Genomic DNA, 22,415 nt, shown 5'->3' with positions numbered 1-22,415 from the left:
ATTTTATGTCGTAGTAACACATTACTGAGCATGCGCTATTAGGTACGTATTAATCTGTATATACGTGTTCAGTTCCGGTTCCATAAATAAAAACCCTTGTTAACTTAGCTCCAGTCTCTAGTGTTTTTATTTATAGTTTTGTTGTGTAACCGGTTACATACACAACAAATTGGCGACAAGGTTAATGAACCTACATCGTATTGGAACGCCGTGTTTTAATTGAGAATGGCAATCGGAAGGAAGCGGGAGTTCCGTTGGAGTCGGGAACGTTGAGAGACACAGGCGGAGCCGCAGACGTGCCGTCCAGGCAAGACCACAGCCAGTGCTGAACCCCAGGGGCTGAGGGGCTGAGGGTCTGCCTTAGGGAGATAAAAAGGAGCGAGACATGCATCTAAACAGAAGGCGCTCAGGACGCTGAGAAGAAGGTCACATGAGTAAAGCAAATTCGCAGTAACTGCCAGGAGCTAGTCAAAAAGAAAACAAGGGGAAAAACGGGAATGGAACACAAAAAGGATGGCATTAATTGGGACTATTACAGCATTTGATAGTGGCATTGAAGACTGGGCAACTCACACTGAGTTATATTGCAATGCCAATGATGTTAATGAGGACAAGAAAGCCAGTGTATTACTTAGCGTAACTGGCGCGAAAACATACGGACTGCTACGGAGCTTGTTAACCCCTGAAAAGCCAGCTGACAAAACGTTCAAGCAAATAGTAGACACCCTCCAACAGCATTTAAACCCCAAATCACTGGTCTTTGCTGAAAGATTTAAATTTTACAATCGGAATCAGAGCAAAAATGAAAGCATTTCTGAACATTGTCAGTTTGGAGCGGGTCTATCAGATGCAATAGACAATAGGTGCAGGAGTAGGCCATTCAGCCTTTCGAGCCAGCACCGCCATTCAATGTGAACATGGCTAATCATCCACAATCAGTACCCCGTTCCTGCCTTCTCCCCATGTCCCTTGATTCCGCTATCTTTAAGGGCTCTATCTAACTCTTTCTTGAAAGCATCTAGAGAATTGCCTCCACTGCCTTCTGAGGCACAGCATTCCATAGATCCACAACTCTCTGGGTAAAGAAGTTTTTCCTCAACTCCATTCTAAATGGCCTACCCCTTAATCTTAAACTGTGGCCTCTGGTTCTGGACTCCCCCAACATCGGGAACATGTTTCCTGCCTCTATCGTGTCCAATCCCTTAAGAATGTTAATCGCATTGAGGGATAGGTTAGTGTGTGGAATGTACTGTGAAACCACACAGAAGAAGCTCCTGTGTGAAAAAGACCTTATATTTGAAAAAGCGCTAAACATCTCAATATCATTAGAATCAGCTGCATGAGGTACTGCAGAGATACAACAAAAATCTCTGGAATATGCTACGAATAAAATGTCACTGAGCAGAAATGAAGGAAAGAAATGTTACCATTGTGGGAACATGTCACATGAACCTGAGGACTGTTGGTTTAAAGACAAAGAATGAAGGAACTGTGGCAAACAGGGCCACACCAGCAGAGAATGCAAAGTTAGTAAACAGCAGGAAAAGAGCAAAATACAGAGAAACAAGAAACCCCAGGAAGGAAAGTACAACAAGGTACACAAAATGAAAGAAGGAAGTTCTGATGAAAATGTTTTAGACGAAAGTGAATTGTCTTGTCTGCAACTTCACAGCATGAAAGAGACAGATATTGCCAATAAGCAGGATGATGAAGACTACCTGGAAGTAAAAGAGCAGATGTACCAGGGGCAATTGACCTCTTAAAAGACAGCGACAGCAGTTACAGGAAGGCACTTTGCAGGAGTTTCAGAAAAGGACGAAGAAACTAGATCAACAATACAAAGAAGGAATACGAAATACCGAGCTTTTTCTGCAACCGGAGACAGGAAAAAGTAGAAAGGATTAAGTGTATGATTCTCAATGGTGGAAATGATTGGTTTAAGATTTACCTTGTCCAAAAGCTGTTCTGTTTGAATGGAATTGATTTTGTCCTCTGTTAGGTTTACCTTCTTCAGCAGCAACCTGGCTTTCATTTATTTCACCACCCTTAGTAATTCCTCCCTGAGGCTGGTTGCTATATTGTGGGTGGCGACCATAGTGACAACAAACAAATTAAGGTGGGTAACGCTGACTCCTGTAAGGAGGGCGCAGGAGCCCCCATCTCAGACCGGCCTGAGCCGCAACCACCTCACACAGCCTGGCAGCACCATGAGCGAGGCCACGACAGAGTAGCAATCCGAACAGCAGCAGCAGCAACAGACAGACAAACCCAAATCCCCCGGGGAGAAGAAAGTCATCGCAACAAAGGTGTTTGGAACAGTAAAGTTGTTCAACGTACGAAATGGATATGGATTCATCAACAAGAATATTACAAAGGAAGATGTGTTTGTACATCAGACTGTTATAGAAAAGAATAACCCACGGAAATACCTCCGCAGTGTTGGAGACGGTGAAACTGTGGAGTTCGACATAGTGGAAGGTGAAAAGGGTGCAGAAGTAGCAAACGTAACTGGTCCCGGAGGAGTTCCAGTCCAAGGAAGCCAATATGCTGCAGACAGAAATCATTATCGTCTCTACAACCCTCGCCGGCAAGGTCCGCCGCATCATTACCAATGGAACATTGAAGGTGGAGACAGCAACAAATGGAGAAAACCAAGATTATATTCAGCAACATTGCCCTCCTTACAGAAGACAGCGTTACCCACTTTACTTTGTTCGTCGTCGCTCTGGTCGCCACCCACAATATAGCAACCAGCCTCAGGGAGAAATTACTGAGCGTGGTGAAATAAAGGAAAGCCAGGTTGCTGGGGAAGAAGGTAAACCTAACAGAGGACAAAATCTATCCCATTCAAACAGAACAGCTTTCGGACAAGGTAAATCTTGAACCAATCATTTCCTCCATTGAGAATCATACACTTAATCCTTTGCAGGAAAGTTTCTTTTTGAATATTTTGAATCCTCAGCCAATGTGTCTTGCTTTTCACAAAGAAGTTGGGAAACAGCATCAAAACAGAGGTGAATTCTGGCATCACACTGTAAGGTTTCTATTGTATTTTTACATTTGTGCCGAATGTGCATCTGAAGGAATTCTCCCTCTTGAGCCAGACAGATAGCACTGCAGGTTATCCTTATCCTTAATATCAGCAAAACTGTACTTTAACAGCAGCTTAAGAGCAATGGAACGAACAATAGGATTTCAATTAACTGCTGCATCAAATAGCGTAAGATTACTGGTAAAGTACTGATCTTTCTGTGAGTCATTGGATTGCCGGGACTTTTGAATAACTAGTAGAGACAGCAGATCACCAACCACCTCTTTTGTTGGTGGCAAGTTATCTTTGAAGCAGACCATGGAAACTCCCTATGCTCAGAGGTCAACTTTTCATGACTTTTATATGGAAATCTATATTAAAACAAAAAAGTTTATTGACAGACGTTACTTAGAGGGGCAGAGAAGACCTCCCCCAGAAACTTGTTATAATTATTATGTTACTTTGTTATCATTTCATATTATTAAGTTACTAATTAAATAGTTGGTGGGTGTTTGTATATTAAGTGTACACATACAGTATTTGTTTAGCATAGTGCCCCAGGGGAAAAAAAAAGATGATACACTTTTAAAATAAAAGGGGTGGAGTGTACCATATAGCCCACTGTATTATACAGGACTATTTTATGTTGTAGTAACACGTTATTGAGCACGCGCTATTAGGTGTGTATTGATTTGTATGCAGTCAGTCCTTCTTATCCGCGAATTCTGCATGCGCGAATTCAACCAACCACGAATCGAGAAAACCCGCAAGTGCTCTTCTAGCACTTGTTGTTCCAGCATGGACAGCCTTTTTTTTCCTTATCATTATTCCCTAAACAATGCAGTATAACAACTATTTTACATAGCATTTACATTGTATTAGGTACTATAAGTAATTTAGAGATGATTTAAAGTATACGGGAGGATGTGCATAGGTTACCGTGGATCGGGATTTTTAAAAAATTGGAAGTTCTCTTACTATGCACGTCGGAACAGGTACATCCAGTATTATTTAGTGTCAGTTAGTCAAATGTTTGTCTTAGTGTATAGTATACATTTTACCTTTCTATGCATATAAAACACTTAAGAACGTATGTTTCAGCGCTGGGCTCGGGAAGTTCCCGAGTTCGATCCAGTGACAGACCACTTCTGAGCGCGCTCTCCATCCGTGCCTGGTTGATGTGGAGGATCAAAAACCCAAAACCCAATAATTAAACCACTGCGTTGCTTAGTAATAATTGTAGCTTTCATTGGGGCAGGGCCTTTCTCACTTTATCCTTTAAAATCGTTCCGATCGTTGACTAACTGTAGCCTAACCCTTTTCCAATGTCCGATGGCATTTCACCTCTTTCTGATCGCTTTATTATTTCCAATTTATTTTCAATGGTGATCGTGATTATTTTCGAGAACAGAAACACTGCAGATTCAGAGCTCTGCCGCCAGGTCCTAATGTCCACCGCACTGCAATAGGTTAAATAAGGTCTGGGGTTCAGCTGGGTCCTAAGGTCCACCACATTGAGACAGGTTGAATAAGCGACTTGAGCATCCGCGTTTTTTAGTATCCACGAGGGGTCCCAGAACCAATCCCTCGCAGATAAGGAGGGCCGACTGTATATGTGTTCAGTTCAGGCTCCACAAGTATAAAACCCGTTAACTCCAGTCTCTAGTGTTTTTATTTATAGTTTTGTTGTGTAACCGGTCACATACACAACAAAAAGCAACACACACAAGATGCTAGAGCAACTCAGCAGCTCAGGCAGCATCTATAGAAATTAATAAACAGTCAATGTTTTGGGCCAAGTCTTTCTTCAGGACTAGAAAGGGAGGGGAAGATGCCAGAATAAAAAAGGTGGGGGGAGGGGAAGGAAGACTAGCAGAAACACGCACAACACACTGGAGGAACTCAACAGGTCGGGCAGCATCTGTGGAAACGAACAGTAAACATTTCAAGCCGAGACCCTTCATCCTAGCAGAAAGATGTTAGATGAAGCCAGGTGAATAAGAAAGGTCAAGGGCTGAAGAGGAAGGAATCTGATAGGAGGAGAGTGGACCATAGGAGAAGGGAATGGAGGAGACCCAGGGGAGGTGATAGACAGGTGAGAAGAGGTAAGAGGCCTGAGTGGGTAATATAGAAGAGGGGGAGGGAATGTTTTTTTGCCATGGGGAGAAATTGATATTCATGTCATGTTGGAGGCTACCCAGATGGAATATAAGGTATTGCTACTCTGCCCTGAGGGTGTCCTCACTTTAGCACAAGAGGAGGCCATAGACCAACTTATCGGAATGGGAACGGGATTTAAAATGTTTTGCCACCGGGAAGTTCCGCTTTTGGTAGATGGAGCGCAGGTGCTCAACAGAGCAATTACCCCCATTTATGATGAGTCTCACCAATGTAGAGCAGGCTGCGTGGCAGCACTGGACACCGACAGACTGCAAGTCTGAACTGAGAGCACAGTGAAGGCAATTCAGTTTACCCTCTCCACGTTTTCATTTGAGTACTGGAGAATGGAAACCGTCAGTCCACACCTTCTATGCATTCAACCAGATCATTAGAAGCACAGAGACTGCAGATGCTGGAATCTGGAGCAACAAATAATCAGTTGGTAGAGCAGCATCTGCTGGGGGAGAGAAGAGGAGGAATTTTTGATGTTTTGGCGCAGAATCTTGCATTACGACTCTGTAGAACTTAGCAGAACTTTGACTGAAAACATCAACAATTCCCTTCTCCCCCATAGATGCTGTTTGACTCCATTTATCCACCACTGCTTCTTATTTCTTGAAACATTTCTCCAGTCTAGAGGGAGTCACTGGAAATCAAACAAAACCTGGGATATTCTCTTTCTTAATCCATTACAATGGCATGCATCAGTGCAAAAGGCTGGTTTATCATCTTTTGGCAATACAATTCACTCCTCATATCTCAGCAATCTGGTACCTTGTTTTTCTTCTTTGGGCATCGGTTCCTGTACTTCGCCCTCTGCATTCTCCTTTTCCTCTTCTGGCGGCTCTTTAACCTCTTCAGTAACAGATGGCTGAGCCTCCGGCTTTTCAGTGGCTATGGGATCTTCTTCTGCACTGGGAGTCTTAAAAGGAATGTGATCACACATATAAATTCAACAAGAAATCCAAAAATGTAATAAATCAAAATGGAAGGCAATCTACAGTAAGATGCTTCATCAGCTTTGACAAATTGAAAATATTTAACTTTTGTATTTATATGACACTTATTTATTTAATGATTTGTTAGGAAGTCATTACGTTGGCAGAATGGTTATAAGATTTAAGATGATCATCAGAACTAGGAGAAAAATGAGAATTTGTTTTAAATGAGTTTAATCTGAAACACTGACAAAGTGACTTGATAAAGGTGATTAGCAAATCTCATTAATGGTAATCATGAAACTAAGAACTGGTTCAATAATGCTCTACACCAGGGGTTCCCATCCTGAGGTCCACGGACCCTTCAGTTAATGGTAGAGGTCCACAGCTTAAAAAAAGTTGGTGGCCCCTGCTCTGCTGGGAATGAAATCTTCCAGTCTCATCCACTCAGGCCTGACAGCAACAATTATGGACAATAAATGTTAGCACTGAGAGCACTGTCCATATCATAACAGCAAATAAATACACAAAATGGGAGGAGGGTAGATGGAAATCAGGGCTTTAAGTAGGGTAGGGAGAAATAGGGACAAAGTAGGACAAACTGGATCATTCTTTCAAAGAGCTGGTGCAGATAATGGAATCAAATGGACATGGTCTGTGTAATGCCTTTCCATGAAATCAGAGTTCAAACAACTTTTACATTTCTCCATCTGCAAGTCTGTAGATAAGTGCCCTGACAACTGAATTATTAAGATAGTTCAGCAGCAAAATGAATCAAAATATAGAGGCTGAGAGAGAGCACTGATTTGGAAAGTTGTGTGCATAGTCAAGGTGAGGGGTTACTCATCCATCACTGTGAGCTTTGTGATATTTATGAAAACATGAATTGCTGGGTAAAAGGGATGAGAAAGGGACATAGAAAAGTGCCATTATAGATACCCTAAAACTGGATTCCAGTCTGAACAATTTGCCCATTACAAGTTGCTCCCATTTGAATTTCAATCTAAACACAATTGTTTCCTCATATGGTATTATTAAGCCAATAAGTTTTCTTTATAATAGAGCATGATTATTTGCAATCCAATGTTATGACCCCCATTACTTTGAAGAGCAAATCAGAAGCATCCTTAAAGACAGGGCTCCCCACTTCAGCCATAAATAGAAACTAGGGAAGGCCATCGGACCTCAATGGCCACTCAACCATTCAAGCACATTCATAGCTGATCATTTACCTCAACACAACTTTCGTGCAATAACCTACTAACGTGCACTAAAATGGATGCTTTTCAATTTCTGATTGTGCTCTTTCTTTTAAAAATTGTGTATAATTTATGAACTTGTATACTTCTTATCAATGTTGCTTATATGTTATGCGCCTGTGATGCTGCTGCAGGCTAGCTTTGCACAGACCACCTGAGAATACATGTGCATGTGATAATAAATTCAACTTTTGACCTAATAACTAAACGTTCATTAATCTCAATCTCAGGAACTTGCCTTCCCAGCATTTGTCTCACCTTCATTTTGGACATACCTCCAATTCTACCTTTTCACCGCCATTCGCTTCTTCCTCTTTGCCATCTGTTAGTTCCTTCTCAACAGGAGCTCCACTTCCTTCTAACTTATCGCTTGGAGCAGGAGTGGCTGGTCATTCAAAAATAAACACTGATTAGTTACAATTTTCTGTTGGTATATGGAGTAGCTGACTGCAATGTACCTAGCTTAGCAAGGAGATATTACTGTAGGCACATGGTATTTCCATAATTAGCTTTTACACCTACCAACCACAAATTTATCTCCTGAGCCACAACCATCTCAAATTTAGTAGAATGCTTGTTCAAAATCCAATACAAGATCAGCCAATGTTTCTGCCAATAATTGATATTTAATATGAAACATATTATATTTAATATAAAACACACATGCTGTCTACAAATCTCACCACAGACTTTCCCTAGCTCCATGTCACATCCTAGCAACTATGTGAGTGTGAAGCAACATGCCTTCTGTTTGATCAGGGATGAATTCTGATCACTTATCATTCCATCCATTTCAAATAGCTCCTGATTCTAGCCTATCTGTGGCTGAAACCTTCAAGCAGGTCTTTGATGCCTGGAAACAAATTTGAATAATCTAAAAGCAACTACTGCAAATCAAAAATAAAAACAGAAGATGCTGGAAGCACTCATCAGGTCGGGCAGCATCTGTAAAGGCAGGGTTAATGCTGCATGTTGATGATTTTTCCTTAGAACCAGATGTAATGCAATGGCTGTTCTGATCCAGCTTCCTATCTTTCATATACATTCAAACCAAGATGAAAATCTGCTGCCCATATTCTAGCTTGCAACATCCCCTGTTGCAACTGACCTTCTCTCCCCTGGTTCCCCAACATCTCCATTTCAAGACTCTTATCCTGATCTCAGATTCACTTTGACCTTACCCCTTTCCCTCTTCACTGGTACCTCCTCCAGGCCAACTATGCTTTATTACCTCTATGCAGTTCCTTAGTCCTCTGCTGGTACCTTCAGATGTTGAAATCTTAAGATTTGAAATGGATTCTCTAAAACCTATTTCTTTGATCAAGCTATTGCTTATCAATCCTACTATCTCTGAGATGTGAAATTATATGTAACTGGACTCACCTGGAAACATTAAAAAGCAACAGAAATACAACCTGTTGTTCCTAGTTTAAACCATCAGTATTGCTTTACACCTATCAATTAAAATGCAATAATCCAGCATCATGCTTTATGGCAGGGGTTTCCAACCTGGCATCCATGGATCCCTTGCTTAATGGCATTGGTCCATGGCATAAAAAAAGGTTAGGAACCCGTTTTATGGAAATCTAGTCCGCTTGCTACCTTGGTCACGCATTAATCCAGCGTGCAAGTTGGCGGATTAAGAGTGTAAGTGGGGTGTGCAGAGGGCCACAGTGTGACTGCACACAGACTGGACTGCGAGTCAGGTGTGCAGTTGGGCTAGGTTTGGGGTCCAGAAAACCAAGAGTCAGGGTCTGGACTGCTCATATAATCTCCTCTCTCTTTAAGCTCATGAAATTCTTAAGAAGCTTTATTATACTATAGTGTGACAATGTGGAAAAGTGAAATAAAAGTGTGCTTGGATGTTCCACCATCCAGAAAATCTTCTAGTCCACCATTAAAGCCCCAAGGCTGCTGGATTATTGGCACTTTACTGCACTATTAAGTGTACTTGATATTGTGGAACAGTATTACTATACATAGAAGCAATTGTTGGTGGAGTTTCAGATGGAGACACTAGGGCGTACAGGAATGAGATAAATCAGTGAGTTGAGTGGTGTGGCGACAACAACCTTGCACTAAACGCTAATAATACCAAGGAATTGATTGTGGACTTCAAGAAGGGGAAGTTGAGGGAACACAAACCAGTCCTCATCGAGGGTTCAGTAGCAGAAAGGGTGAGCAGTTTCATGCTCCTGGGTGTCAGAATCTCTGAAGACCTATCCTGGGCCTGGTATATTAATTCAATTACAAAGAAGGCACGACAGCAGGTATATTTTAATCAGGAGTTTGGAGAGACTTGGTATGTCACCAACGAGTCACTCAAATTTCTACAGATGCACTGTGCAGAGCATTCTAACTGGTTGGATCACCATCTGGTATGAAGCAGCCACCGTACAGGATCAGAAAAAAAATGCAAAAAGTTGTAAACTCAGCCAGTTCCATCATGGGCATTAATCTCCCCAGCATCAAGGACACCTTCAAAAGGCAATGCCTCAAGAAGGCAGCATCTATCATTAAGGATCCCATCACCTAGGACACGCTACCATCAACGAGGTGGTACAGCAGCCTGAAGAGACATACTCAATCTGGCGAGAGCAAAGGGCGTTGGGAATGGCGTGTGTGGAGTGCCGCAAGGGGGCTGTGGGACAGAGAAGGAGTGCCAGAGGTTATGTATTTTTTTTGTGTCAGCAGTACACATTTGCAAGAAAAAGTTTGTGAACCCTTTGCGGTCACCTGGTTTTCTGCATTAATTACTCATAAAATGTGGTCTGATCTTCATCCAAGTCACAATAATAGACAAGCACAATCTGCCTAAACTAAATAACACACAAACAATTGAACTTCTTCTCATCAATACTGAGTACGCTATTTAAACAATCACAGTCTAGGTTCAAAAAAATGTATGTGAATCTCTGGGGTAATGCTTTCTACAAAAGCTATTTGGAGTCAGGTGTTCCAATGAATGCTAAAGGAGATGAAAAAGAACCCAAGGGTAACAGGAAAAGACCTGCAGAAATCTCTAGAACTTGTTAAAGTCTCCGTTCATATGTCCACTACAAGAAAAGCACTGAACAAGAATAGTGTTCATGGAAGGACACCATGGAGAAAACAACTACTCTCTTAAAAAACACAATGCAGCACCTCTCAAGTTTGCAAAAGACTACCTGGATGTTCCACAACGCTTCTGGTACAATGTTCTGTGGATAGATGAGACAAAATTAAACTTTTTGCCAGAAATACACTTTGCTATGTTTGGAGGAAAAAGGGCACTGCACACCAACACCAAAACCACATCCCAACTGTAAAGCACGGTGGAAGGAGCATCGTGGTTTGGGGCTGCTTTGCTGCCTCAGGGCCTGGACAGCTTGCAATCAATCAGTGAACAACGGATTCAAAATTGTATCAAGACACTTAACAGGAGAATGTCAGGGTAGTGGTCTGACATCTGAAGCTTAATAAGAGGTTGGATGATGTAACAATGATCTGAAGCACAAGAGTAAAATAACAACAGAATGCTTTAAGAAGAAAATTTGTATTTTCGAATGACCAAGTCAGAGCCTGGACCTTAACCCAATTGAAAGGATGTGGCATGCAAGGTATCACAGAAATACCCACGAACTGAAACAGTTTTATATGGAGGAACAGTCTAAAATTCCTCCTTGCCTTTGTTTAAGTCTGATCAGCAGCTACAGGACACGTTTGGTGGAGGTTATTGCTGCTAAAGGAGGCTCTACCAGTTATTAAATACAAGGGTTCACATACTTTTTCAAGTCTGGACTGTAAATGATTAAACAATGTGTTCAATAAAGACATTATTCTCCATCTGACTTGCTGGCTGTTAATATTACATGTGCATGGTATCTTCTGCACCTGGTGCGTAGAAAGCAATGTTGCTGTCTTTAATTTAGTTTTAAGACCACAAGACATAGGAGGAGAATTAGGCCATTTGGCCCATCAAGTCTACTCCCCCATTCCATCATGGCTGATGTATTATACCTTTCAACTCCATTCTCCTGCCTTCTCCCCGTAACCTTTGATACCTTTACTAAACAAGAACCAATCAACTACTGCTTTAAATACATGCAATGACTTGGCCTCCACAGCCCTCTGGCTAAAGGAGTTCTTCCTCACCTCTGTTTTAAAGGGATGCCCTTGTATTCTGAGGCAGTGCCCTCTGGTCCTAGACTACCTCAATAAAGGAGAAATCCTCTCCATCACTCTATCTAGGGGTTTCAATAGTTGACAAGTTTCAGCCATAACTCAGTGTTCCTGCCAATTTCTAACTGTGCTACCATGACATCTACTTTATTCCATATACTCCATGCATTCAAGTATAACACCTTCAGTTGAGTATTCATCACCCTTTTCAATTTTGCCTCCATGTTATTGGAAGTGAAATTCTTATCTTTTTGCTTAAACTTTGTCTTTTTATTAAAAGTTCCAAGCAAACTTTATTCTCAAAGTACATACGAGTCACCAGATACAACCCTGAGATTAATTTTGTAGGCTATTCTGCAAATACTTAGAATAGTAACTATAGACTTGCTGGGTATGCCTGCAGGAAAATGAATTTATTCGGGAGTCTTATCCTCACTTTTCCAAACTGTTCAACCCCTCCCCCCCACTATCTAGTTTAGACACACTTTGACCCACCCTAACTGAATACAATTTTGGCCTATTAGCTGCCTATGCTTCCTCACAGTTTCACTAAACAATGCACCTACTGGTATACCAAATGTCCCATCCTTTGCCCTATCATTCTGGTTCCTATTCACCTCCCAGATTAGTTTAAACCCTCCCTAAAAGCTCCAGCAAATCTGCCCATAAGGATATTGGTCCCCTTAAGTTCAGGTGCAACTATTCCTTGTATAGGTTATCTCTTAACCATAAGAGATCCCAATGATCCTCCAATTTTCTACCTACTTCCCAATATTCTTCCTTCAGGACTGCATCCCTTTTCCTACTTATGTCATCTGTACCAATAAGCATCACAACTTCTAGCCGCTCACCATCCCCCTTGAGAATACTGTGGACCTGATTCAAAGCGTCCCTGACCCTGGTACCTGTGAGGCAAATACCAACCCAGTGTCTCTTTGACTCCATAGAATCTCCTGCCTGCTCTTCTAATTATTGTATCTGCTATCACCACTGCACTCCCTCTTCTCCCCCTTTCCCTTCTAAGCCACAGAGCCACACACAGTGTCAGTTTTGACTTGGAAATTGCATTCATGTACATACAATGTATTAATGTATACCAGAACACTGTCTTCCATATGTCCAATCTGCCAATACCTGGTTTTGAAGTGCAGGGAGTGTTGCTGCAGCTGGGCTCCGGGGTTGTTGTTGCTGTCTTTACTAGCGGAGATGAGGCTCTGGATGATTTCTTGGAATCAGCACTGATGTCTGGCATGAACTCTGGCATGCTCCACTTCCCGTTGATGTGTTCAAATTCCTGCACCTAGTGCCAAAACAAATAAGATACGAGTGCTCTAACCTCCAGCAATCCCATCACAGTCACCATGCACTGGGGACAGTCCAATCAGGATAGAAAAGCATGAAAGGGCAGGACAACAATAATAAACTACATTGCGATGTCCTTGCTCATATTGTCGGGTGTCAAAGTAACCAGAAGTTTCCTCGTTACTCTGGGTCATGAGCGACATGAGCAAGTAGTATATTCTGCCCACCTTTAACTGCTCCGTACCCAGAGTTAATTCAGCAAGGAACTATAAATACATGCAAGTTCAAATATTTGGTAAGTCCTTATGGACTAGTTTGGATATACTTAATGACAAGGTCTAGTTTTCCCAAGTTACAAATGACCAGAATTACTTCATTGAATTTGTCCACTCACCATGACAAGAACTCACAACTGGCCGTGCATCTGAGAAGACAAATAACTTGGCTGGCCCTACCACTGACCCAGGCAGAGGAAAGGTTTCATTTAGCAGTATGTCAAAATGGCCTCATCAATATTTTGTATTCGGAGGATGCAATCTATTGCCTTCAGCACTATTTCTGGCTTAGGAAAGGTTTGCATACAACACTGCCAAGATATAATTACTTGTTTAGAGATACAGTGCGGACCAGGTCCTTCTGACCCACTGAGCCATGCTGCCCAGCAACCTACAGATTTAACCCCAGTCTAATCACAGGCCAATTTACAATGACCAATTGGACTACTAACTGGTACATCTTTGGACTCTGGAGGAAACCAAAGCACCTGGAGGAAATCCATGCAGTCATGATTAAAACATACAAACCCCTTACAGATGGAGATGGGACTGCACTCTGAACTCTGACACCCAGAGCTGTAATAGCATCGTGCCCACCGCTGTGCTACTGTGATTAACATTTAATTCTTCTGAACAATGCACTTAGACACTTCAATAATGTCGGTGATGTTTTGGGCAGTTATGACTACCCATTGTAGAGCCCTCCTGTCTTCCACAGTTCAGCTTCGTACCAAGCAGTCATGTTAGGATGCTCTCTACTCTGTATCTGTAAAATGACATGATTATTGAAGAGAGCTGGCTTTGCACATCAATGTCCTCAGAAAGTAAAGGTGTTAGTGAGAGTTGTGTGTAATGTGCACTCCTATAAGTTTGAAACTGCTCGCAATTTCCACTGCTAAGCCGCAGTGGTTTTATTGATAAACATATTGATGAGTCCAAAGTGGCAGGAATGGAGTTTCTGATATGTGCCATTATCAGCCATTCAAAGCACTTCACGCTGATTGGTGTCAGTGCCACCAGTGACCCGGCACCACGTAGCATGCCGACAACTCACTAACCCTAATCCATAAGTCGTTGGAACCCATATGTCCTTGGAGGAAATCCATGCAGTCACAGGGAGAACATACAAACTTCTTACAGACAGTGGCAGGAATTGAAACCTGGTTGATGAAAGCTAGCACTGTAAAGCAATACACTAACCCTAACACTACTTATCATATTGATTCCTACACTCTACTCCTCATGTGGATTCTCTCATGGGGTCTTACCTTCTTTTTCACCAGTGACATGACACCTATTCTGGTCAGGACTTGCTGCCTTGAGAGACCCTCACGAGGTACTCCATCTGCAAATGTTTCAGCACCATCAGCTCCAGGTTCACACAAATGCCTCATGAACAGGGACACGTAGGCCCTACAAACAAATACAATGATCTTAGAATGCTCAAATAATGTTTTGTTTTTAAAATTCACAACAGGAAAGTTTCCAATGTGAAATAAAAGGATAACGTACTTGAACTCCTTCTCGCTCTTGCCACGGAGGTCCCTGACCAGCCATTGAGAGTTGAAAGCATCCTGAGGCGGCATCCCCCATCGCATCACTGCATTTAAGAAAGCCTTCCTCTGCCGAGTGTTAAATCCTAACACCTGTCGTGAGAAGGGGAATAAAGACAAAGACAAAGGATGGACATTTTAGCCTTGGAGGTGGACAGTCAATCAACCTGTTTAAATGGCATCTGCTGCTGCCCATAGTTGAAAACCCAGCATAAACTCTTCACTATTCTACAACCCAGTCCCTTCTCTTTTTCAACAGATTCTGCCCATACCTGCTCAAGGGCTGGAAAAACAATTCTGTTGCACCCCAGGAGATTTGAGGTCTGTCTGTTACCAGAGATTAAAACAGAACTTTCCTGGTCAAGTGTAGGACCAGGCCGTGGCATCCCTCCCTCAGTTATTTGCCTTTCTTGTCCAAGATATGCTCAATGAACCAAGTCCAAGATTCTGCCATCAGTAAAGCCAAAGGTGGTCATTAAATAGTCACTGACAGTGTCACTCTCACTCGCCACGATTGTGCTGTGGTGGATTTCAAGACAGATGCACTTTAATCTGCTTGGGGAATGCACTCACAGTTTTAATGTTTGTCTGGTATGAGAGAAGAGGCCGAGACTCAAGACCTCTTCTAGGAAATCAAGACAGTCAAGTCAGTGACTAATTCCCATGAGTAAGGCTATCATCACTTGGCAACAATTCAAGGAAGACCACTATATTAATCACCTATCCATCTCTTTCTTTCTCTCTTATCCACCTCACCATTCTACTTCACTCACACACATCTAACACTCATAATGGCCAATCTGATTTACACTACCAATAGCGATAGCTACTCCATATCATTTCACTTTCACTCAGTCCGTGGTTCAGTGATGGTAATGAAAGCCTTAGAAATACTGACATAGCTCCAAAGCACAACTGAGAAGACATAAGCTCATGCATAATGTGATATACTGAGCATATATTTTCATGTATAATGACTGCTCAGGTGAAGCTTTTTGAGCTACAATATACAATTTGGTAAACCTGCCCTAGGCAGGTCTGAATTTAATTATCCTTCAGGCTGCATATCAGAATCCAAGGGAAAATGCTGAAGACACTTCTTTCCTGCAGACTGGCCACTCTACTTCTTGTGACAAGGTGATGCTGAAGACACTGAAGGTCTTTATCAGGCTTTTTCAGGTCCTACATTTTACATTTTTGTTCAATTACTCTTGTGCCCCCATCTCTATTACTGTCAAATAACAGAAATTTTCATGTTATCAATGTTATGTCTGAAGTTGTGGAGAGCCAGAACAGATTAGTGACCTTCCTTTGTGCTATTAATGAAGTTGCTACATATCATGCAAACAGAGGGAAATGCAGTTCACATCCAAGATAAATTTAGAAACCCAAAGACTCTGCTTCTCCATTACCCTAACCTGTTCAATATGCAATGCAAGTTAACTGAAACTTTTAGCACAAGTGGCTGTCACCTGGCCCACTATATCTGTGCTGACTATTTACAGGTGGCAGTAGAATGGGAATAAACTGTCCAGGGGAGGGCAAGGGATTGTCTCCCATTTCTCATAACAACCACTACTGATCACAGTTACCTCAATGTTCCCACCCACTCGAGCCAGCAGTGGTGGAAGTGGTTTGTCCTTCTCCCCTCGGAGCTGACGCTTAGACTGTCGGCGGCCTTAAAGGTAGAAAAGGGAAAACATTTACAGAAAGACTTTGATATTGCCTGCTTTTGTGTGTCTCGTTAAGCAAACAGTGCAAGTTCAACCTACATGCAGTCTCCAAAACACATCTATATACAATTCCTTTGTAGCATATAGGGTTCATACTCCCTACATAATCCTTACCCAGCATGTAGGGTCCACATGGTCCATCTGCAGCATTAACAGTCAGACTCTCTGTTACCCGAAGGGCATGCACTAGTGACAAACAGTCCCAATGCAGCACACAGAATAGGCATCTGCATGGATCTAAGTCTGCACACAGGGTCCAGATTCATATAGTCTGAGGACATTTGGTATGTCACCAAAGACTCTTGTAGTTTTCTATAGGTGTAATGTGGAGAGCATTCTGACTGGCTCCATTATATTGGAATCTCCATAGCAGGTTGTAAAGGATCATAAGAGGCTGCAGACAGTTGTAGACTTGGCCAGTACCATCATGGGCACAACCCTCCCCACCATCAAGGACATCAAGAGGCAGTGCCTCAAGAAGGCGCAAGGAGCCATTAGTACAGACCCACACCATTCAAGCCGTTGCCCTCTTATTGTTACTTTCATTGGGGAGGAGGTACAGAAGCCTGAAGACACACACTCAATAATTCAGGAACAGCTTCTTCCCCTCTGCCATCAGATTTCTGAATGGTCCATGAGTACTACCTCAGTATTCCTTTCTTTTTCGCACTATTTGTTTTGTAATTTATAGTAATTTTTTGCTTTTGCACTGTACTGCTACTGCAAAACAACAAATTTCACATAATCTAAGTCAAGATAATCTGATTCTGACAGACCCACTGCCCATCCTTTCCACAGTCAATCTAATACAATCTTACTGTCGTAAAATTCCATCTGACCATCTCTACTACCTGCTGAACCTCGGACAAAAATAAAGTACAGATTGCTGATCCAAACTGAGGAACAAAACGTAAAGAGAGACCTTCAGGCCTTTCATCAAAGTCTTCGTCCTCTTCCTCCGAGCCTACTGAATATTCTGATTGGTTGTCTGAAACATCATCCTGCCAGTCTGCAGCAGACAAAAAAAGATCAAAAAAAAAGAAAACCTTGTTTATTATTTGTCTTCTCAAATTGTTACTTGCTTTTTCTCAGTACACATGATTGCCTGCACTCCCTCAGTTTAGGTGTGTCATGCTCATTAATGCTCCTTCAAGACAAAGATTGAGATCAAGGAGGAGATACAGGTTGATCAGATAGGCCGAATATATTCAATTCCACTTCTGTACCAAAGCACTTGCAAGAATGGTCAGGAGTTCATCTGAACATGGTGATGCACAGAATTAAGATACAACTAGAATTACACAAAAGGTTGAAGAGGAATTAGCAAATAACTCGGGTCTCCACAGTGCAGCACCATCTGATAGTACATATGTATAAAAAAAAGTTGATGGTTGACACAGATCTAGGAGTTTCTTGCTTGGTCCCACACTGCTCATTAGAGGAACACCAATAACAGGTAGTGCAAGTGGTTACCTTGATGTGATTAGCTTTAAACCAACCACTGGGGGAAAAAAAAACACTACATGGATTCACTCTCCTTCCAAGATCTGCTAGGCAATAATAATGGCCTAGGGAAAGACAAAGTGAATTTGAACAGTTGTCACCTGCACTGAGTCTGTACACTGCTCTATATTTAGTTTGAACATTATTTCACTTCAGCAAGGAAGAGCCACCAAAAATGGACTGGACAAGTTAGCTAACTTGTTTCGCACGAATGATTCAATTGTCAATAGCATACAAGTAAATAACTTGTCTTTGTAAAGAGTTTGTGACATAGGTATGTCCAAAAAGGTTTTTTTTTTAAAAAAACACCCAACTGTTTTGTTACCATTGTACTTATACTCCTCACAAAATGTGGTATGACTTGTTCAGTACTAACACTACTTATGGTTTAATTTCAAATTTTCAATATTTGCAGTTTTTAATTTTTTCCCCCCGTCACAGTCAACAGCCAGCATGTTGAAGAGACAATGCTCAAAAGGCAAGGAGTTTTAGGGACTGAATTCTTAGCATCTAAAGCAGCAGTTCTCAATCTTTTTAATGCCACGGACCCCTACCATTAACCAAAGGGTCTGAGGACCCCAGGTTTTGGAACCTCTGATCTAAAAGAATGGTTTTCAATTAAAATTATGGAAACCCAAAGTGCCAGAATTTCAGAACAATGATTTGAGAGGCCAAAGAAAACTGGAAATGAGATGTAGGTACACAAGAGAGTTGGAATAACTCACTCCGTCATTTAGTACCAGGGATTTTGCTACAGAAAAGAAATCAAAGCTGCTAAGGAGATGCACAAGGGTAAATATAAAAAGCAAAATACCTAGTGTGAAAGTAACCATATGAAAATGTGCAAATAAGTGGAAATATTTCATTATAACGTGTATTAAATTAGCATGATTTGGTGTGTACTGTCCCAAGAGCTGCAATTGCCAAGTTTGCAGAACACCGCAACATCAAATGAACATCGTTTTCACTAATGATATAGAAGCCTGCAGTCCGACTGAGACCCATTTTCTTACTAACATTTCCTAGCATCATGGTTTTTAAGACATGCCCTTACAAAGGTCAAAGGGGTGCAAAACATACCATCTGCATTGAGATGAAAACTGGACCCATCCCTAACCATGGAAATATCCATCACAATGTTAAATAAAATTACAGAAAGCAGGTTGTCCTCTGAAGCTCTTTTACTATCAGGTTCTTTACAAAAAGAATGATTCTACAGCTTTTGTTGTGAGAAAAGATTCAAGAAACTGGGTACATTAGAACAATCATCCCATACGGCTGTTAAGAATTCCATAGGATGCTTTGATAAAAATAAATGGGGATCAACGAGTTGGTGATATACACTCAATGGTCACTTTATTAGGTACCTCCTGTATCTCAAAGTACTGAATGGGCACTAAATGTTTATCATCATTTAAGATCAACAGCAAAGGAGCAAGGAAATGGGGAAAACAATGATTATAAAATGTCCAAACAGAATATAATCAGAAGTGGATTTATAAAGGAAAGAAAAATGTTTTAAAAAAATAAGAAAAATGTGATAATGAAGCAGTCAGTAAGGGACAGGCACCAATGGCCAAATGATAAGTTCCTCATAGGTTACAAAATTGTCATATATGAATGGCAACAGGCCTGTAGTTTACAAATGATTTCAGCCATAGCTTCCAGTCAGAGTTATATACATGCAGGTAAGGATTCTTAACTTCTAACCAACTAGTCTCAGGACTCCCTTCAAATAATGTTCTATACAGAGAAGTCACTAGATGGTAAAATCAAACCACAACGCTGATTACCTTGATCCTCTTGGGCAGCATCATTGTAGTTGACCTGCTTGCGGACCCGCTTGCCCTTGCCCAGGTTCCGTGCCAAGTCCTCTTGTTGCTGCTCATAGTGGTGACGCAGCAACTTTTCCCAGTAATCAGGATCGACATTCTCTTCTTGTTTGATAATTTCTCTCTCAATCTCCTCTTCCTGCAGGCACACAAAAATAATCTCCATTGCAATACTGCACCAAAGACCAGCTATCAAAAGCGGCTGCATGGGAACAACTTGCATAGGTGAACGCCATGTTAAGGACATTCAAGTAACAGAAATCAGTCCTTGCAGAACTCACTAATCACTACTCAAAAATCTGAGTCATGGAAGAAAACTCATCTCATGGGAATTTTGAGTGGCAATTTTTATTTCCAGCTCACGTTGCTTAGCGCATGTGCAGATGATATGGCTTTGTGTTATGGAATATCACAAAACGGACTGTTCTGAAAATGGAGCCTCCCTTTCATAATGTGGGAGTTGCCTGTATACAGACTTAAGAGGATCTCTAACATTTGACTCTTGGAAAGAGCATGTAAGTAGCAAAATAATCTCAATGTAATGCATATTGGCAGGAAAAATAGGAAAGCATGTGAATTGAGAACTTAAGTGGGTCAGTAGAACTAAGAGACCCAGGAAGAAGAGGTTGCATGAGATTAACAAGATTTCAATAAAATGGAAATGGCACAAGGCATTTTGTTTTAAGAATTGAAAAGCCAGAGATGGTGGGGCAGATGTTGCACAGAATTATGGTCAAATCTGTTCTCAGTCTGACACATGTGAAAGGCAAGTTCCAGCACCAGATTCCACAGTGAAAACTCAAATACATTCTTCTGCTGCAGGTAAAGTAAGAAACCAAGAGAAACTAAGGTGTCCAGTGGCACAACCAAATAGTACAGATTTCCTAGCTGTCAGTAGAACTTTTGAGTATATACCAATTTAGACTAATTTAAGACCCTAACCTACATAAATATGAACTATAAAAATAAAAAAAACCTTTGCTAGAAATCAAAACCTAAGCTGATCTAATGATGTATCCCAAACTGAAATGTTAGTTGTCCTCTTCCTCACAGCATAGCTCCAAACAAGGAAAAGTATAGTAATGAAAGGGTGAGGTGAAGGAAAGAAGAATGATCAACTCATGCAGACTGTTTGGCAGAATAGTTTCCTACTTTGTCCTGTGAACTCATGTTAATCTGTACCTAAAAATCAGGGGGCTGGGTACAAATATCCCATGCACTGGGAAGAGACAAGGCAAGAGAAATTATGAGCCCGAATGTCAGAGTATTACAAACTCCACCATGAAGCAGTACTGCTGACACCACTAATATAGTCAGAAATATATAATTTTAGATTTTAAATTTCCCATGTAATTTCTGAATTATCACCCCTCACTCCATTAGCCACTCTTACCTTGTCCTCCTCACGGACAACATACTGAGCCACCTTGAAGGAGGTCAGGTATTCATTCATGCTTTGGATATCGGTGTCATCTGTAGCATCTTGGTTCCTATCCAGCAGTCGGTCAATGGCAGCCCCATCATAATGAATGACACTACTATCCTCGTCTCGGTTATCACCTAAAAACATATTGGAAAGAAAAGGTAGGAACTACAAACCTTCTCACACATACACAGAGCAGCGACGCACCTGGGGTAATGTGGATATAGTTTATGAGGGTACAGATGCCTCGAAGGTTCCTTCATTTCTCCATTTTATCAAGACGTACATGAACTACATCATACAGTAGTCAAATTACTGGAGCACTACCAGGACACTTGGACTATTGGTCTAGAGTCATAGCAAAGTACATCACAGAAACAGGCCCTTTGGCCAATCTAGTCCATACTGAACTATTTAAACTGCCTACTCCCATTGACCTGCTCTGGGACCATAGCCCTCCATACTGCTGCTATACAAGCTTCTCTTAAACGTTGACATTACCTCTCAATCTTCTACATTCCAAGGAACACAGTCCTACCTACTCAATCTTTCTTTATAACTCAGGTCCTCCAGACCTGACAAACCCTTGTAAATTTTTTGTGCTTATGGGTTATCCAAAGAGAAAATTCAATAGTTTGAATAACCTTAAAGTAACTCACCATTACCTCCAATCCTTTGCATTTCTTACTAATTTGCTGATTGAGTTATACAGACTGTTACCACATGAAAACAGATCACTAGATCCAAATGGCCAGTGACTGTTCCATACTCTAAATAAGGCTGGTCACCACAAAGTTCTCTAATCCCACAGGGAATCATTGTAAATTTTTTCTTCCCTCTCACTTGTCACTTCACTTATATGTAATAGTACTACTCAGCTCAAACCACTTCATTATTCCGTAGATAAAAAATGTTTCTTCTGAATTGTCTACTGGATACATTAGCAACAACTTATATTTTGAATCCTTAGTTTTGATTTTTCTGAAAGAATGTAAGAATGTTTAACTTAAATTCAGATTGCAATTGCAAACCCTCAGGCAGCTTTTGTCCCCTTCAACATTTTCTAAGTTACACTAACTTTGGAATTCCCCACCCCCCCATTATTCATGCAGGTTCTCGCTGTGAGATATGGAAACCGTACATGCTTCAAATATGCTGCACAAAATTGATACAATGATTGTTTGCAAATTCTATTCCTGTGAAAATCAGCAATTTCTTAGGAGGCAGAACAGCTACTCCCTTTCC

The 22,415-nt window shown here is 41.3% G+C and overlaps 1 protein-coding gene and 1 pseudogene across 5 annotated transcripts in view; one reads left to right on the top strand and one right to left on the bottom strand.

The window, feature by feature from the left end:
* chd3 (chromodomain helicase DNA binding protein 3) overlaps positions 1-22,415 on the bottom strand; it is a 130,066-nt gene that overhangs the window by 33,116 nt on the left and 74,535 nt on the right. For 4 of the 5 annotated variants that reach the window (XM_073048730.1, XM_073048726.1, XM_073048729.1 and 1 more), the window contains exons 24-32: positions 21,141-21,307; positions 19,709-19,886; positions 17,335-17,421; positions 16,272-16,357; positions 14,639-14,772; positions 14,395-14,539; positions 12,684-12,849; positions 7,664-7,773; positions 5,966-6,113 (exon numbers count right to left, since the gene is read on the bottom strand). In XM_073048730.1, coding sequence (XP_072904831.1) covers positions 5,966-6,113; positions 7,664-7,773; positions 12,684-12,849; positions 14,395-14,539; positions 14,639-14,772; positions 16,272-16,357; positions 17,335-17,421; positions 19,709-19,886; positions 21,141-21,307 — 1,221 coding nt within the window. The remainder of the gene's footprint in view (positions 1-5,965; positions 6,114-7,663; positions 7,774-12,683; positions 12,850-14,394; positions 14,540-14,638; positions 14,773-16,271; positions 16,358-17,334; positions 17,422-19,708; positions 19,887-21,140; positions 21,308-22,415) is intronic. The other variant, XM_073048728.1, reaches the window with a different exon arrangement.
* Positions 1,605-5,776, top strand: LOC140728790 (Y-box-binding protein 1-like; annotated as a pseudogene).

The sequence above is a fragment of the Hemitrygon akajei genome, chromosome 6 (genome assembly GCF_048418815.1).
Source record: "Hemitrygon akajei chromosome 6, sHemAka1.3, whole genome shotgun sequence".
In the NCBI taxonomy this organism is placed as follows: Eukaryota; Metazoa; Chordata; class Chondrichthyes; order Myliobatiformes; family Dasyatidae; genus Hemitrygon; species Hemitrygon akajei.
This window is presented reverse-complemented; position numbering and strand designations above follow the sequence as displayed.